Source organism: Megalops cyprinoides, chromosome 7 (assembly GCF_013368585.1).
Source record: "Megalops cyprinoides isolate fMegCyp1 chromosome 7, fMegCyp1.pri, whole genome shotgun sequence".
Classification (NCBI taxonomy): domain Eukaryota; kingdom Metazoa; phylum Chordata; class Actinopteri; order Elopiformes; family Megalopidae; genus Megalops; species Megalops cyprinoides.
Window position 1 is genome coordinate 13182465 of NC_050589.1, and position 18566 is coordinate 13201030.

An 18566-nucleotide genomic window follows, 5' to 3' on the forward strand; every position below is an offset into this window, starting at 1 on the left:
GACCCCTGGAGTCATTTTCCTCCATCTTCATCTGACAGCACCTGCAGATTTCTTGAATATGATCATCCATTTCTGCCTTAAATACTGATCATGTATTCATGTGTATGTTTTGTTTTTTTCTTCAATGACGCAACATTTATTTTACCTGCCCACTAAGCTTGTGTTTATGAAAGGAGCATTCATGCTGAAAGGCTTCCAAAGCATTCAATAAAGCACCCTTCTGTATAATTCTGTCCCAGGTTGTCTTCCTTCATCCTGTTGCAATACTTGAGCATTGTGCAGTGTCATTGCTACTGGTTGGTGTACATTTTGTTTGCCTCTGCTCTAAGTAAACCCTGCTGTATTCTCTAACGATTACCCACTGGGGAGTTGACAGAAGAGTTCGTTTTCAGTTCAACATTTAGAAAATACTCGGTGTCTGTCAAGATGCCAGATTAGACTGTTGAAAAACATATTTCTGTAATCAAGGGCACATTTGTAATGTTCCATAATTTTGCTGAAAAGTTGAAATGTATGAAATGTACTGGAGCTTAATTATGTAATGCTGAGTAGAAACTCTGTATGGACCGCTCTCTGCAATTGGCTGCTTTCCACTCTTGTCTGTGCACTTGAATCTGGCTATGTTTGTAAAGCCAGGGCCAGCTTAGGGTCAGACACAGTTGGCTTCCTAATGTTCTTGCTGCAGTTTAGTGTGGTTAATGGAAATGAGGCATACAGCACAGTTCCTCCACTAAACATTCTATCTACAATCTACAGCATAACTCCAGCAAGAGCTACCTTGCAACAATGTGAACATAATACACCACAGTGCTGGAAAATTCCATGCACATTAGGAGGGATCCAAGCTCAAGGAAGAGTATTTCTATAGGTCCCCCTAAGGGTTAAGGAACTTTTTCATCTATATATAGACCGCCATGAGAACCATGCATTCCTTGTGAATGGAATGTTCATATTTTTTAACAGTTCCAAAAATGGAAAAGTAATTAATCTTCTTTGCAAAATATGGACAAACATTTTGGGGAAAGCACCATTTGTAGCTTCAACAAGTCCTACAACAAACATGTTTGCGCAAACCCTTTATTTTATAATAAATATAAATCACAATTTTTATCTTCAAAGGTGCAATATTTTGAGATAGGTAACATACACTAGACATAGTATCCTTTATATAAACAATATAGAGACTATATAAATGTTTTCAACTGCTTTCATTCATATTCAGATTTTCAAAGCAATTAAACAAAAAATACCTTTTCTGAAATCAAAGAGTTAACCTCTGACAGACATGGAGAAACATTTGGCCCTAATTAAATGCAGAGCTCCAAATTAGTGATTTAAAACAGTGTTAACAGCAGGGACCAGCAGCATGCACCAAGGCTTTTTTCCATGAGCCCAAAATCACAGCTTCAGACATTTTGAGCCCCTGCAACTCACACCCACACACACAAACTCTGGAGACAAGGCTCAGTGTGACACACACATTGTGTTCCTCTCTCCCCTCAGATATGGCCCGTATAACGGACAAAAGGTCCCACAAAGTAACCAGCCTCTCTGAAGTTTTGGTCTCAAGCTCACAAAAGCAGGAAGGGTTTTCACTTTAATACATTTGGATGATTGTGACCTGCCTTTAAAAACACTTCAGCATACACACTGCTTTCATGCTTACATGTTTACTGAATGTTTTTTTTTGCGCTCGAGAGCTGGGTGATGCTGTGAGAGGAAGGGACTGATTTGGCACAGAGCGCTCAGCTCAGAGTGAAGAGAGCTCCTTCCAGAGGAGAACAGCATCCTTCAGCCTCTCCATGTAGTTCACCCTCTGTCTCAGGATAATACCCACCTCATTACTCCAGCCACAGCCCAGCTGTAACCACCCCTCAAGTCATGCTGGAAATTAAGACAGGAGAATCTGGGGATAAAGACGCCCCACCCCCTCCAAAGACACCCGTGGGGACTACAGTAAAGGCTATCATAGGGATGCCAAGTTCCAGCCCCCCCCCCACCCCAAAAGAACACTTAAAATATCATCCAAGTGAAAGGAATGTTCACTGCGTTCTATGCTGCATCACATTGGAAGCCTAAGTCATGACCCTTGACCCCCTTAAGGCCTTCCACATCCTTCCCAGTGGAACATGATCAGACGCCTGAGATCTTCACATGCCCCCTGCAGGCAGATGCACGTCAAAACCATCTCCATCAAGGCAAAGCAGCCAGAGGGAGAGGGGAATATTTGGGGAGCGGGGTCAGGGTTCTCTGCCCCTCAGCTTTCGCTGGGTGTCCCGTTGAGGCGGTCCAGCTCATCCACTTGCGGGGTAGGCGTGGTCCCTCCGCGGGGGGCCCCTTCGCCGGCCGCGGCCAGGTTGGGCACGCTTTTGCTGCGTACGCACTGGAAGTCCACGTGCCGGCTCTTTCCCTCCTCCTTTTCCCAGGACAGCTGGATGAAGGGCCGCTGCACGTAGTTATAGATGACCTCCGACTTCCCGCCCGGCCGCCGCTTAACCTTCTCCTTGCAGGTGGGGTACCCTGGGAAACAGGAGGACTGATGCTCAGCTGGGAACCAAACCCTGGCATTGACTGCAGCAGGACCAGGCCACTAAAATAACAATCACCAAGGTCTGTGACCACAACTTCAAAATAAGCTGCTTGTAACCAGAGTACGACCCCCCCCCCCCCCCCCCCACGTTAAATCCAAGTCTCTGACCTACAGAGAATGAAAGTGTGATCTTACTGACATAAATCCCCGCCAGTGCGAAATGTCACTATGTCACAGCTAAGCTGATTTGCAAGGCGTTGTGTGATACACAGAGGAGGAAGACCCAGTCCGTCTCCCCGTTAGGACAGCCGTGGAAGAGCAGCGGGCTCACCCTCAATGCCGATGCGAATGTTCTTAAGGCCTCTCTCTTTCAGCAGGGCTTTGGCTACGTCCCGGTTCTCGATGTATTTGAAGAAGCGGTAGAGCTTGGTGCTGTACAGAACTGGCACAGATTACAGCAGAGTCACTCTCCTTCATTAAAGTACATGCACAAGACCAAAACTCCACACACTCCTAGCGGATGCCATTATCTAATACAGTGAGTATGAAGCAACTGCTTCAATTTACTAATAGTACATATGAATAGTTTCATACAGTATAATATTATAATTCTGTATAATACATTTCACTCTAAAGTGAGTTTTTAAATGCCATAAACTCTAAGCTACAAAATCATTTTTGGATCACTGGATCTGAAATCCAGTTTGAGAGCCAACAGAACACCACCTGACCCAATGGGCCAATCTAAATCTGTATGCATGGAGGACGCAGACTGAGGGAGGTACTGTGGGATGCTGGAGCAGGTGGCCTTACTTTGGGAGTACTCCTCTCCCATGGGAGGAGGGTGCTCTTCGTCCCAGTCCACAGTGTCGTCATCCGTTAGAACCACGATGTGGCACTCACGCTCGCCCCCCTGAGCACTGGACACCATGGCAGGGACCACCAGCTCCTCCAGGAAGCCCTCAAACTGCCGACGTGCACCGTCATTGGAAAGCTCGTGTAGCAGGGCACCTGGGATTCCATGGAACAGGGTGTCACATTCCGGATGATTCCATTCACCTGACAACTCTCTGGGTCCCAAAGACATATTTAAATAATCTAATCCTGTAACAGCCAGCTCTGCCCTAAGCAAACTCCCTGTGGCTTTGCTGTCTGCATGAGCCACTCAACTATCCACTGGCAGCTGCCTTCATCTTTTATGATTGTCATACAAAGAAATTAATTTTATTGCCCAATTAAACTGACTGCCAAGCAAAAGTCAAAGCAGATCGATACATCTAACTCAGCACATTTTTGGACTTTTTGAGGATGCCCAACAATGAACAGCAGTTTTGAATAGGTTTCAGTATATCACTGTTCAGCAATATTTTCATAATCATTTTAAGGAACAACTGAAGTAGCTCTCTTTATGGCAAATGTTGACATGAAAGTGATGGAAAAAGAAACTGTACTGCAATATACATCATAAAAATAGCAAGAACACGTAGCCATCCAGTTAGGGAGTGACAAGTAAGGAACCATAGAAAAGGCCACAGGGTTAAGCCAAAGTCTAACCAATGGGCTCTCAGAAGAGAGCAGAGTCACATGATTGCTACTCACTGAGGTCACGGCACTTGACTGTGCTGTAGTCAAAGTTGATGCAGAGGTAGTCACAGGCATCCCGCAGCTCCGCCAGAGACATGCCGTCAGGACACCGCAGAACCCCGGTCCGGTAAAAATCCTGCAAACACAGGTTCTCCTTAATCACTGAATTTCACTTATCTAACTAGTAACTACAACTAACCTTTATCTGAAGGTTCATATGAAAAAAAACAGACATCACAAACTGTTATAATAGGCCTTAACCTACAGCTCCTAATATACAACAGAACAACCTGTGAGTCAATAGACAAACAAGCCTGTCAGTTGTCTCAGACTTACCAGTACTACCCGAAAGATGGCAGCGCTGATGCCCTCTGCCAGTTCATACTCGCCCTTCCCGTTGGGTCGAGTGAAGTTGTGCTGTCGGGCCGGGCCAAACATTCTGCAGTCATAACAAGAATGAAGTCACTCAACACCGGGATCAACACCCCAGATTATACTGTGTTCTCCCTCCCGCTCAGGAGGGGTGTTCTACAGGTTAGGGGCTGCACACCCCTTCCTATTTCACCCTTATTTTTTGCGATTTATCCAGGCAAAGGCAAGTGGACAAGAAGCTAAGCAGACCTGCAGAGTTGTAGCATGGCCCAAAAATAGCACTCAATTTACTACTGGCTCTTAAAGAATGAGTTGAAGATGAGGACATGAAATTAAATACAGGTATAGTACTACTACTGCTACTACTCAAAATAATAATACTAACACTAATTCTAATTCACTACGTATGTATGGCTATCCTCTCCAGGCCTGCCACCCACCTGCCGAGCATGGTGTCAGGGTGTGCAGTGAAGGCCGCTGGGTCAACCACAAAGTGGGTCCCATCCACAACCAGGGTGACCCTCTCATGGACTGCAGCCACCGAGTCCTTTCCCCCGTCCGTCTGCCCACTCATCTCCGCACCTCTGCCCCTGCCTCTTACTGTGTGAACAGGAGCAGGTACAGCCCAATGGCATTCCTTAACCTGGACTATAAAATGTAAGAACTACGGTGACTTGTTTTCATTCCTTTCATTCCAGTGTTCCACTCAGACATCTCAATGAAAGTACTTGCCTTTCAGAATATCAAGGTCAGTGTCCTTTAATGTATGACAACCAATATAAGAGTGGCAGAATGTATTTAAAATTATGACCAAATAAAAACAGGATTGTGTAATTAGCAGCTATTGTAATGGTAGAGAGTATGTGACACAGACTCACCAGATCGCCTCTCTTCCTGCCTCCTCACAGCTCTGTCATGCAAGGACTCTGCCCCCTGGAGTTCACCACTTGTGCTGCTGTTCTGGGACCTGCACAAAGACAGACGGCAGAGTAGAGGGCAGATACCAGGTCAGCAAAGCTCACAGCATCGCTCATACACTCACCAGCATATCAATATCAGTCATCCACACCTGACATCACTTACATGGATGCTGGAACTAGACCCAAAGGCCTTGAGGAGTCACTTAACAGCAGCGCAGTGATTTCCAGATTTATGGTCCCCTTCTGAGAGAGCAAGTGACACATTACTTGCCAAGTGGTTCAACAGTATGCCCTGCTCTAGTTTTGAAAATCAGGGCAGCAGGTTTTGGCACAATGACAGCATCCAGTTGAACATAAATCCCACTGGGCTGTACTAAGAAAGCCTCCCCATCATAACTCAAAGAGAATGCTCCAAACACCCTGCATTCAACATGAGCGGCAGTTTAATGGATGCACTGCAGGGAGATGAGTCAGCACACAGCTGAGACACAAACACACCGGAATCCAGGTGAACCAGTGGCTGTCAGAGAGCCTGCCCGCGGCACCTGGTGTGGCAATGTGCAACAGGTTAAACAGGAGCAAGTATGAATGCAGGGGAGCTTTGATGACAACTATCCTGACAAATATTGAGGGTGCTTTTTTCTTTCAAGTGATTACACACTTGGAGGACTTTTAATTTTTGTTTTGGCAGCGGACAGTCTGAGTTATCGCAGGTGTTGATGCGAAGCGGCAGCACACAGCCACTGACACTGGAGAGGGTCCATCACAGACGATGACACAGCCGAGCTTCTCTGTGTAATGTGAATAGCCACGCCCAGTTCTGCCCTTTAGCTAAACCCAGTTTGGTCCATTAGCGCTGCCCAGCTCAACCATTTTAGGCATTTTGAAACAAGTTTAAATGAAGTAACCACCTTCATCCCCCAGACTTTCAAAATTATCACTGTTAGAATGTTTTGGAGTATTGCAGTTATGACATGTATTGCTTTTATCTTCAAAGAAGAAAAGTCACCTCACACAGGGTCAGGTGTGATTTGATGGCTTAGATATCAGAGGGAAATGAGAATGAGCATGATTAATCATGTTTGGACTGGACATAATTGAAACATTTCACTTACCATGCTTTACACAATAAAACATACCAGTCTGATGTTTATAACCACTCAGAAGTACAGGTTCTTTTCCAGACCTCTGCAAGTAAACAGATGCACACGTCCAGCCTGGTCCCAGGGCGGAGTCAACACCTTATCTGAAGACTTACGCTACTCTTGGGGATCATTAGTATACATATGGACCTGCTCTAAAGGAGGACAGCTTGGTTATGCATGCTCTTCAGTACTTCAGTTACATTTCCAGTCACTATCACCAAAGTAAGATAAGGTATTAAATGAGACTCAGTGGGGCAAAATTAGTTCTGATCTAGGACCCCTAGCACGTTTGACTAAGGTCACTGAAATATGCAAGGCTGCTACTATTTAACTATACACAGAAGCTTACTCCAAAGCTCATCTTAGCAATGATGTACACAGAAATCATGTGAATCTGGGTAAAGAAAAAAAAAAAAAAAAAAAAAACACAAACAAATATTTCACATTTAGCACAAAGCACCTGTAGCTCCGTTTAATTAGGGGTGTGAACTTTCAACATGTGTTTTTTTGTTTAACAATTTCAACCAAGATTACCAATGATAAGCCTTCAGCGACAGTGGTAGACGGTGCAGTACAGTGATTACAGCTGCACGTTGGGGCACAGACTGCCGTCTGGCAGGACACAACATGGCAGACACCTGGAGCGATGCACCTGATGCCTCTCAGGCAGTGCCTCCAGGCCTGTATAAGCACAGCTGCTTTCTACAGCTGATTTCCTCAGATAAAGACACTTATATTTGAACACAGTCACAACTACAGAATGCGGTAGGTCTGAGAGCTTACCACATTAAGCAAACGCCAACAACACAAGACTGCAGGGTAGGTAAGCAGCATTACCATTATTTTGGTAATATCTGAATTATATTAATATTACAAGGAAGTCCCATAATTCCTGTTGACGTACTTTCTGACCAGCCCCTCCTGAGCAGAGCCGCGTGAACCTGCCCTGAAACTGCATTTCACCCAGTCCTGCTGAAGTACATCAAATGTACACCAGCTAACTAAATGCACATGCTGAAAATTGTGGAAATGGTTTGTATTTTAACATAGATGTAACACCTGAAAGCATATCAGCATTTTACATTGTGCAATACTTAATAAAAATGCTTCTTACACCACAGTGTCAATTGTCATTGCCTGTTAGGCCTAAAACATTACCCCCTACTCAGTTTTTCTTACTTTGGCCATAAACTAAATTTCTTGTCAAGTGTAAAATATTATCAGTGGATACATCTAGCAGTCAAAGCTCCAGATGGTGCAAATTACTCTTAATATTGATCTACATTCATCAGAATTATAGCTTGATTCCCAATAACGTTCTTAACTGCTATTTATATGAGTGACAGAAACCGTACCATGGATTTATCTTAGCCAGTACAATGCAAATTATCCCCTTTTTCGCACAAAACCACTTCCCTCCTAGGCGATCTCTGCTAGAATTCTTCTCTTTTGGTCAGTAGTCAAGTGCACAGCACATACAAAATGTATCAAAATGAATGTTTGCCATTCGCTTCTTCATTCAGGATGTTCTCACTTTTTCCACACAAATTTCCACCTAGTTCTGAGTCCTGGAGCACTACTGTGAAGAAACAATCATAACAACCTGCAGTACACAGCATGATATGGTGCTGAATGAAGTCTGTACTCCATGTACCAGAACTGTGATGGACAGCAGAGATCCCAATTTTCAAGCAAGCGACCCAGGCCCCACAGTGGATCCAAACTGCCCTGTGTCGTCCTTCTGGAGCTACTGGATTAAAGGGTTCAAATCCAATTACAGCCTTACAGAAACAGCTACTCACCTAAGGTGGTGACTCAAGCAGACAAGTCCACCACTACCCACATTCACACCAACAGTCCTCCTGAACGTTCACAACTGCAGTGTCTGCTAAAAGCCTGGGTCTGCTGTACATTCTCCTGCCAGAGGAGAAGCAGGAGGGGGAGGGGGAGGTGGGGGCCCAAACTTTAGACTCCTGTGGATTCTCTATCTGGGCAGCATATTTATGTACACATTTGCCCACGTTTCCAACACGTGCACACCAGCACCCCCGCTGTGTACCTCCTCCCAGTTCTGGGAAGTGGGGTGCAGGGTGGTCTGAATCAGGCCTGTGTGTGTACTCAGTGAGGTCCCCACTGTGCCAGCAGTAGGAAGGAGGTGCATATGGGGGAGTTTTTGGTGGGAACAGGAAGTAATGTGGATGGAATGCTGGAAGGACTGGGGCTGGTGAATCGAATGACTATCGCCTATAATCCCTGAAACCAGGCTAAGGCATTCCATCGCGGTGGGGGTTCGCTTTTACTTACGGCCCAAGGTACCATCCCACTGCAGAAGAACAATTTTGGATCACAGAGAAAATAGGGAGAAGTGTGGTGAAGTGTTGAAGGGTCTGGGCAAGAGCCCAGATGGTCATAAGTTTGAAACCCCAGGCTGGTGAGCATTTGTTCCAGACCTTCTTGAGGTAAAAATGTACCCATTGAATAGTCCATTCTGTAATGATAAGGGCTTGAAATACACAGACTTTGTAACTTTGTGAAGAATCCGCACCCATTTATAAGGATGTGTAAATGAATGGCAAACCTAGCAACCAATGTACATCTCACCTCTGAGATATAAATACTTGGTAACACACTATCATACCGAGAGACTGAGACCACCACAGAACAAGAAGGCAGCGTTCTGATCATTCTGAAGGGTGAGAAACCAACACAGAAATCTCCATATTTCTGTTTTCATTTATGACTTTAAGCAAACGAGGTAAAATGCCAGTGTCTGAGTAACACACATCCATATGGTCCATTTAGCACTAGATTTGTCACTTCTCTCACAAGTGTGAGAGACACAAGAGTGCTGTGTCTCTTCTCCTAGTGTCCCACAGGCTTTTCTACGTTTCTCTTCTGCGTGTTTTAGAGTCTTTCCATCCTGAACTTCTTGATAGTCCACATACAGTAGCTGGTGAGTGAGGCTTGGAGTTACTCTTCTGTCAATACAGCTAACCTCTTTTCTATGAAAATACAATAAACAGCTAACAAAAGCAAAAGGCATTTTTTGGTGTAGTAAGCTATACATTTTTCATTTTCAAGTTTAAATAACCAGCTGGTCTGGAATATGAGATCTGCTGTGAGTGTGTGACACAGCACCAGTCATGGCGATGCAGCTCGGCTCTGGTTTTAAAACACAGTTTGAACATTAATCTTACACTGTCATTGTGCTCAATCTGGAACTGAATGATAACAGGCTCAACAGAACAGATTTATAGGTCAATACTGCTACTACAGAAGTAGCTATGAGAATGCCTCCCCCACATAGGCCTATTCCATAAAGCTTTATTTTTCTTGTACTTGCCCCCTTCCCAGTGTTGTTACAGTATTAATACACTTCGCATTCACATTAAAAGCACCTTTTACCCGCTAAATGTTTAGGACCATTTGAAAGCTCTAGCACCCAGCATTAGAGCTATTCCACACACTCAAACAAAGGGTCAGACCCACTCAATGCTATTGCTTTTATTACCTAAAAGCAAGGAGGAAATAGCCATTTTGGCACCAGTGACTTTTTTGGATTTAGCTGAACTGTTCAAGCATTTAACCAAATCCACTTGTTTGCTGTGACTAGTTTAGTGCCTCTAAGCAAGACCCCATAAGGGCGCCCAATTTACCTACCTGGTCACCTAACATGTGCTCCTTCACGTCACATACCCTGCGTGCTTTGGCAATGTTTATGAAAGATTTTTGTGTCACACACAGAGTCTGTTTCAGGATGTGGGTCGGCCAGGGTTTAGCATTGCTCCTAATGTTAATATGTAATCCTTTCAGAGCAGGAGCGTGAGGAGGTTTGGTGTGACAGAATCTCTCTACGGATGTGGAGAAAAATGCAAGAGGCTTTATAATGCACGCGAACATGCCTACTCCTTTGCCAGGTAAAGCCACAATATTCCCACTGTTTTAACAATACATAAGGCCTTTCAATCACTGTGTAGATCAGTTCTAGCAGTTTCCCCTTACAAGGTGCTTACTAGAAAAGGTACTTACTAGAAAGAAATGAACAACAGAACTCTAGCACACTGCCACCAGAATTCCTCACACAGAGAGCTTAGTGTGTTCACATAAACACATTCCCTCAGAAGACTGACAGAGTTACTGTGGAGGAGCTCACCAGTGTTGTGTGTCCTCAGGGGGCATTTTAGGCCCACAGAAATCTGAACACAAGCTGAACACAAGACGCCACAAGTGAGCGCAGTAACCAAGGAGATAAAAATCATCCCAATTCATCCCGAAAAGCTGGGCAGGCAGGCAGCATGGCAAACGCGCGTCGTGAAACGTGCTGCAGAGCTGGTGTCTGGCTGTACTCCTGTTTCGGTTTAACACATGAACAGCACACAGGGAAGGTGACGAAAAGGAACGCAGGAGCACAGCGGGAGTTCAAAACGGCATCCGTCAGTGTGGACCTCTGCTGAGCCCCCAACAGCAGCGCCGAGTGGACAAGCGTGAGCACTGCAGGAGCTGCGCTCACACACAGAGCCAGCACAACAGCCTCTGCAGACAGCAGGGGGGTGCCTTGCTTCATTAGAGACACACTATGCTGGAGCAGTCTAATTCACACATTCTTTGGCCTCATTAATCACCAGCCCGCCACAGACAGGTAGGTTCTGCTGCTCTCTGCAAGCACTGCCTGTTGTGGCAAGGCATCCCTGCTGCTAAGCGACCCCGCAGATTCTCAGATATATACAGGATATTTATTCAGTTTCTTTGCCATTTTTGAAGCTAAAAAGAGTTCTTATTTGCTGGCTCAAAGAGAACATCCTTTAAGGGGTGTGGCCGAGAACAGAACACCCATACTGTAGCAAACGTAACAAAACATACAGCACCTTCAACCTCCTCAAGGAGGAAGTGTGGAGGATGACACAAACGCAAGAGTTGAAAATCTGAGGATAGAACAGAATATCTGTGATTGTTCATCACATGTAAATAAATGTAACTTGCAGGTGTGTCCACATACAGAGGCTCCTGGCTGCATTCAAAAGGCGGAACGCTACAACAAATTTCACAGAGGGGTTTTCCTGGGAAATTTTGGGGGGGGGGGGGGGGGTGAAGTGGCCGCAGGTGTGAAATGACATTCAAGGACCAATAGGTGGCACTAAACAGTATGGATAAACAGAAATAAAGAAATGGCTATCTACAGAGCCTGGACTGGGTCTTTGCATTACCGGTGGAACTTCCCTGCTGTCCTGTGGTCTTCAATCAGACCTTCCCCTGTGTACCTATCCCTGGCACAAATTGTTGAAATTTGGTGTTTACAGGGCCATGGCCTTCCGAAAATGACAATGCTCACTGTTAGCTATCACCTATCTGGTGATCAGTATAATGCATGTCTGTTCATTAATTTGAGCAGACATTCTGACATTTATACGACTACTACTTAATTTGCTGAGATGATTGTGAAATTAGAGGAAACAGACATCACTGCGCAAGCGACTGTAGCTCTACAACTGCCCCACACAGAATGACTGACACATTTACCAGCAATTGTGTAATGCCACTGCACTTTGTCACAAAATTAGTCAAGTATCACTGTCAGCCTCAGCACACAAAGATGAAGCTCTTTCCGGACAGCTTCCAGCTAGCTACATATCCAAGCTTAGATTAGCTAAAGCAGTCAGGAGCAACAGATAAGTTAGCTATCGTCATAATGTTTAAATCAACATCGTGGAGAAACGTTAGCAAAGTTAAGGTTGCTCCATTTTAACACGACGAACCTGCAAAGTGTATAAGCAAAGAAGACACAAAGTCAACCCCATTTTCCTCTTAAGAAAAATAGTATTTCCATAAACATTGGCTACCTACCTACTACATGAGTCTTTTGGAGGGCTGGCTAATTACCTATAACTAGAACGCCTATCTCCAAATGTTCACCCTGTGCGGCGAGAATATCCACATTGCTCTGCTCTGATTCATACACGACGGTAGCTAACTGTCTAGCCATAGCTATCAAGCCACACAATCAGCTAGCCACAGAATCTCTGGCGTGTTTCGGCTAATACATATGACAAACGGCTCGTTTGTGGCACCTAAATTGCTTGCTAGCTCGCTAGCATTACATGGATTCAAAATAACTCAAGTGGTCTGCTACGTTTCCAACCATTAGTTAGCTAACGTTAGCCAACGAGCCATCAAAGTTATATCACACTGAAAATGTAGGTAGCTGACAAGCCATCTAAAAAACTAGGTACTAAACGTGTATCTCTAACAGAAAATTGCGGTTGACTAGTATGCTAGTAATAAAAGGGCAAAATATGTCCAGATCATTCTGAAATAGCCTTTCCCATTCCATTTGCTCAGTTTACGGATCCATGTTTTTCTACGCACAAACATTAACACGCAGTCTTTTGGGCTAGGTAACCCCTACATGTTGCATGCCTGCAATCTCGCCAACTGTGTCAATCGAGGGGGTTAACTTACGTTCGTTTCATGCCCCGTGTATCATTCAACGCATGACTGAGACGTCGCTCTTTTCCTCAGACGGTTCCTGTATTTGAAAACTGCCAGCTCATTCAGGTCCTCTCTAAATTTGAATTATATTGCCGTTGCTCCCGTGCGCTCCCAGTTCAGTCTCTCCTCCCCTGCCCTCCAGCTCATACCTCTGCTGCGGCTGCCAAAATAAAAGTCTTTAGCGAACTTGCGCATCTGAATTAGCCAATCTCTGCTGCAGTCTCACCCCACACGGTATACGCAGCAAGCAAGAGCTAATGTTTGTGCGAATACCACGGTATACATTTACAGTGATGATTTATTATAATCTTGACCACATTCAATTTTATTTTTGCGATTCCAGATACAACAATGATACGTTACTAACGTCACGTCCTGGCAAAACCTTGTTTTGTAACTTTGGAATATTACACTGAAAAGATGTGACTAACCTCGGTTAACCAACTGAAACTGTACAACCGCACTTACGATATCACTTACCTATAACAAGATAATGATGTAACAGCCGATATGACAGGATTGACATGGTGTGCAACCAGGAAGCATTTTTCTTTTATTATACTACTGATTAGAGTTAATCATTCTGTGTTATTCTGGTGTTTTATTTAAGTAAAACCTTGTTAACCTTGTTAATACATTAGGTTTCAGTAATAGAACCTACTAAAATCAGAATATAATATGCTCTCATCCATTTGGCTTCAGTAGTAACTGTTTAGTGACTAAAACAGACATATATCAAATTTACATTAGAAATCGACTGGAACTGACTGCTTTTTTTTTTTACTCTTCATCTTAATCGACCTGTTCGTACATTTCATAATCTTTCATTCATTAATAGGCCTACATAAACACCTACCTTAAACAACCACCTTCTATCTTTGTAATCCTTAACATCCTTAAAGTCACGTACCGTTTGTAATTTTATTCCAGGATAGACCATTGTGTGCATAGTCATGTGGGTTCATTGGCTCTACCAAATGTGTTAAAGAGCGTGATAAATTTTCCCCGAGTGTGATTTTAAGCTATTGCTATTATTGAGTTAGTCATTAGCCCAATATTGCAACTGTTTCAAACTAATGTTCGTTTTAACGTTGTGCGTATTGAAGGGCTTCGCTCACGGGCGTATCTCAGTTTAGAGTAAAACCACCTGCGTCAAAATTTTGGTGAAACTTCTCTCACTCTGAAATAATGTTCAGTATGTGTGCAGCAGAGGCGGACACCCGACACCTCTGGTGTCGAGTACCTCGCATTTGAATGAAAGAGTCTGACGACAATGCTGAGACTACAGGCACTGTTTTCGGTAGAGACGTTATTCTTAGACACTCTCAGTCCTGCATGACGGTGTATTTACAGTGTTCAGAAGAAAGGTTGTACAGTCCAAAATAAACCGATTAATGCGACCAGTGAGCATTGATTTAGCAATTTCATTTAAAGGAAAAAAAAAACTACAGACAGCGATAGATACCGTAACCGAAGCAAACTTCAGAGTCCAGCAAAGCTCAGTTTGATGTGAGTGATGGTAGTTATTTGTACTTTGACTTGTGGTTGCCTTGCTGTTAAGTTTTCATGAATATATTTGGTAAAGTGGTAAAGGGATAAACAAATATGTTCTTGTCAATGTTTCTATATGCGTGAAATCTGGAGCCTTCGTGTGGAGGGTTATAACGTACATGTAAGCTCAGTTATAGTGACAGAACCAGTAGCTGTTATGAAGGAGGCTTCTTGGCATGCTTGTACTGCTCCAGATATGCCTGGACATGCCTGGGGAATCCATTCAGTTCCCCCTGCTGTTCTGCCAGAGTAACTCTCCAACCCCCTCCCTATCACAACCCTCCATTGGTCTATTCTGTTGCCTGTCAAAGGATTGTGACCGTTAAATATTGAAGAAGGAAGTTACTCTTCATTTTTGGCTTGATTCCAAAGACTGTGTGCTCTGAAATGTGAGTAATTTGTCGGGGCGCTTGTGGTTGAAGAGCTTACAATTAATGTTCAGAAAGCAGGGCACTGTAATTGTTTTACATTACTGACGTAGCCTACACCTGCTAAATATATTGGTTGCACCTCTTCTAATCTTTAGGCTCATGATAACAAAGTTCACTATTTCATGTGCTCTTGTTTATGTCTTGAGGTCATGGCATGCCCACACCCTGTCATTTTACTGGAACAGATTTCTGCTATAAACAGCAGCTGTTTCCTGTACTCATAACTACTGCATTATTGTCAGTAATAATATTAATTTGTATTATGTCCATTAGCAGTGTGCTTTGTATCACAGATTGGTTTCCTTTTCTGTGTGGTAGTCAGTTTGTTTTGAAAAGTGCTGGGGACAACGACAGGTTCGACGTGTTCACACCTTTTTAAAGTGGTGGGGACAAAATGGGCTACGCCAAAAAGTGGTGGGGACATGTTCCCAGCGTAAATGACGCCTGTGGCAGTAGTCCCTGGAAATTTCAAATTTTAAACTTTGCCTTTGTGGTTGGAGAAGAAATATGGAAGCAATGCTCTTGTGATTAATAGAAAAGAGGAATAAATGTAGGTAAGTACTCTACATTCAAGTATCACCAATACAACAGGAACAGAAATGTTCAATAAAGGACCAATGTCCCTCTTGTAGTTAGAACACTGAGCAAGACTCCACAGCTGGCTGAAACACAGACATTGATGAAAATTCATATGCACTGTAGGTGTCACCTTTCAGATTAAGGCCTGTTAAGTACACAGAAATGAGGCTTGTAAAGAGAAGCAGCTTTTCATATTCACAACTGATTGGTGACTCACAGGCCTGAGATCAGCTCATTTGCTGAACACTGATCATCAGTGTTGCTGAGGGCAAAGGAGAGTGGGGCAGTCATTTGAATGAAGTGCTGTGAGTGGCTGCTTGGCACATGCAAACAAAGTTTAATCTAGTCCCAGTATTACTGTATGAAAAATCTACTGACATTGTAAGGTTATGTTCTGTTCTCTGCTTCCTCATAAAATCTCAAAGGAGCCTGTAAGTTCTGGCAGAGCTGGTGAAGGGTACAGGACACAGTGTGAGACCTGACCCCTCCAACACGCAGCTCTCTGGATGCAAGTCTTAAAAAGTGATCTAGCCCACCCTCCCACTGAGTGTGATATGAAGAGGAATCCATACAGCAGAGAACACCCACCACCTCAGAAAAAAAAAAATCTTGCCCTGTCTGGCAGAAATAACAGAGTACTGGCTGTGCTCTGGAAGACCTCAGAGGGGTAGGTTACTCTGGGAGTGCTAACACCCCGGTCCAGAGGAACAGAGACTTGGACATTGTGTTCAGTAGACTGTCCTCTGGAGAATAAGAATGTTTTCTTTGTCCATAATCAACGCAAGAAAAAACATATCCCATATATGTCACAGTGCAGAGGAATGGGATTAAATATTACACAGGCGCTGATGAAAAGTTGGTGAATGATTGACTGAGCTGGGGGAAACCGTGTGCGTGTGTGTGTGTGTGTGTGTGTGCATAAATTCTGCCCAGGGAAATGACACTCCCATTCCATCTCATGTAACACAAAGCTTTGCAAAAGCAGTTCCCAAGACAAGGCAGACATGGCTGAGGCTGGGGAGGGCAGCACTGGGACATTTCAAACAGACTGCCTGGTGAGACACAGCAAGATTAAACAATTAAATGAGGTGAACTTGCAGCATAGCTTGAGAGTGAACCAACAGTAAAGAGGAAAATACAAGAAAAGACCTTTCAAATGTATCTTAATAATGAACTTTTTTTTTCAGTGATGATAAAAGAGAATATCATGAGCAAAGTCATACTGTACCAACTCACCGTATAAAATATTTCACACTGCACCAGATCAAAGCACATACCAGAGGTGAACATCCTGTTCATTCAAAACACACTGCTCTGGTCATATTGACCAATAGGTAGATGGTGTCACTCCAAGATCAAGGCCTGGTTTCCACAGGCATTTGTCTTTATCTTCTTCTTCAGATGAAGAAGAAGTGAGGGAAGAGTTGCCCCTGCACATGTAATGAGTACACAGCACTCCAGATACTCCTTATCCCTTAAGGAGTCTTGTGCAACAATGAGCTAACAAATAATTTAAATAAATTACCACACTATGGTAAACAGGAAAATTACGGTGCACATAATCCCAAACTCCCCCTCAGCTTCCATAATATTTAACCACTCCTTAGCTTCCATAACACTAAACTTCCCCTCAGCTTCGAGGGGGCATGTGGGATAGAAGAGTGGCAGATAAGGGAATGGATCAGCAATGCGAAACCAGACAATCACATTTTTAAAGGTACCCTTTTTGGGCATTTTATGCTTAATGATAAAAAGGCTGCTAAAATAATAACACCATTTCAATGAAGATGGCAGGGGGCCAAGATGTTGAATCTCATATTTAATAAAAGACTAGTTATGAAACATGCTGTCCACAAATTTTAAGGAATGAGCGATGTTATTCCTAATTTTTCACAGTGTGAGACACATTTGAGACACAAGAAATACATTTTGAACTACACAGTAATTCAATGCTACAAATACAAAAGGGAAAATACAGGAGGAAAAAAGAAATGCTGTGTAATTCTAGCTAGCACGCTAGATGTCATCATACCATTGCACACTAACAGCCATGGCCTCTGTCAGCAGAAGTTTTTCCTTTGCTGTACATTCAGCTCAACTGTCCACTCCCAAGCAAAGTGAACACCCATTTAAACCAGATAAATTACATTTCTGATAGTCACTGTATTAATATATCTATAAAGTGAAATCCTGTCAACTATATCTTTCAACTGTTGGGCAATTTCCTGTCTACAAGTGGACATGAGACCCCTTCTGTGGTGTAGGAGTCCACTACTGCACCAGACTAAGCAGGCATGTGTGACTGCTAGATATGACTTGCTACTGATTAAAGATTAGCTGAATGGGGCCAGCATTGGTGCCAGGTTTCAGGGGTTTTCTTATGACTAATTTACCTTATGGGTATTTCTTATCACCTTTGTATAACAGCACTGTGTTTGAAACACACCTGGTGCACAATGAACACAGTCTGGGCCTCAGATTACACTGAACCTGGGATCAAAGACCCTCCACTAAGATCAATCACACTGCTGTTTTATATGAGTGATGCAGGTGTCCTGCGATCAGTGTTCAACACTCAGCCTGTATGTGTGTGTGTCTGTGTCTGTGTCTGTGTGAGCATGCCCACCTCACTTCCAGAGTGCTGATCAGACCAGGGGTAATTCTAGGATCAGACCTTTAGGGGGGCTCAGGCCCCAATGAGAATGTGACATGCAGTGCCTTGTGAAAGTGTTCAACCCCCCTGCTAAATCATTCATTTCACTGGATAACAATTAATACATTAATATTTTTCTATATATGATATTTTAATTTACAATAATACTTTTAATGAATTGCTAGTAAGTGAGTTTTACACCACAGAATATTTTTCTTGCTCTCTCTCTATTTCTGCTGACTCCATCCTGCTCTTTTCTTTTCTCCCTCTCTGTCCTCTTCTCTCCCTCTTTGTGCTGTCAACCAAAAGGCAAAC

The 18566-nt window shown here is 43.6% G+C and overlaps 1 protein-coding gene across 1 annotated transcript; it reads right to left on the reverse strand.

Moving 5' to 3' along the window:
* Positions 1 to 2062: 2062 nt before the first annotated feature.
* Positions 2063 to 13143, reverse strand: LOC118780930 (BTB/POZ domain-containing protein KCTD20-like). Its single transcript, XM_036533707.1, has 8 exons — positions 13008 to 13143; positions 5365 to 5453; positions 4927 to 5086; positions 4451 to 4553; positions 4130 to 4250; positions 3344 to 3541; positions 2862 to 2972; positions 2063 to 2520 (listed from the first exon to the last, which is right to left on the reverse strand). Exons 1-8 carry the CDS (start codon positions 13016 to 13018, stop codon positions 2258 to 2260), a joined length of 1056 nt encoding a protein of 351 aa, XP_036389600.1. The 5' UTR covers positions 13019 to 13143; the 3' UTR covers positions 2063 to 2257.
* Between the last annotated feature and the right edge of the window lie 5423 nt (positions 13144 to 18566).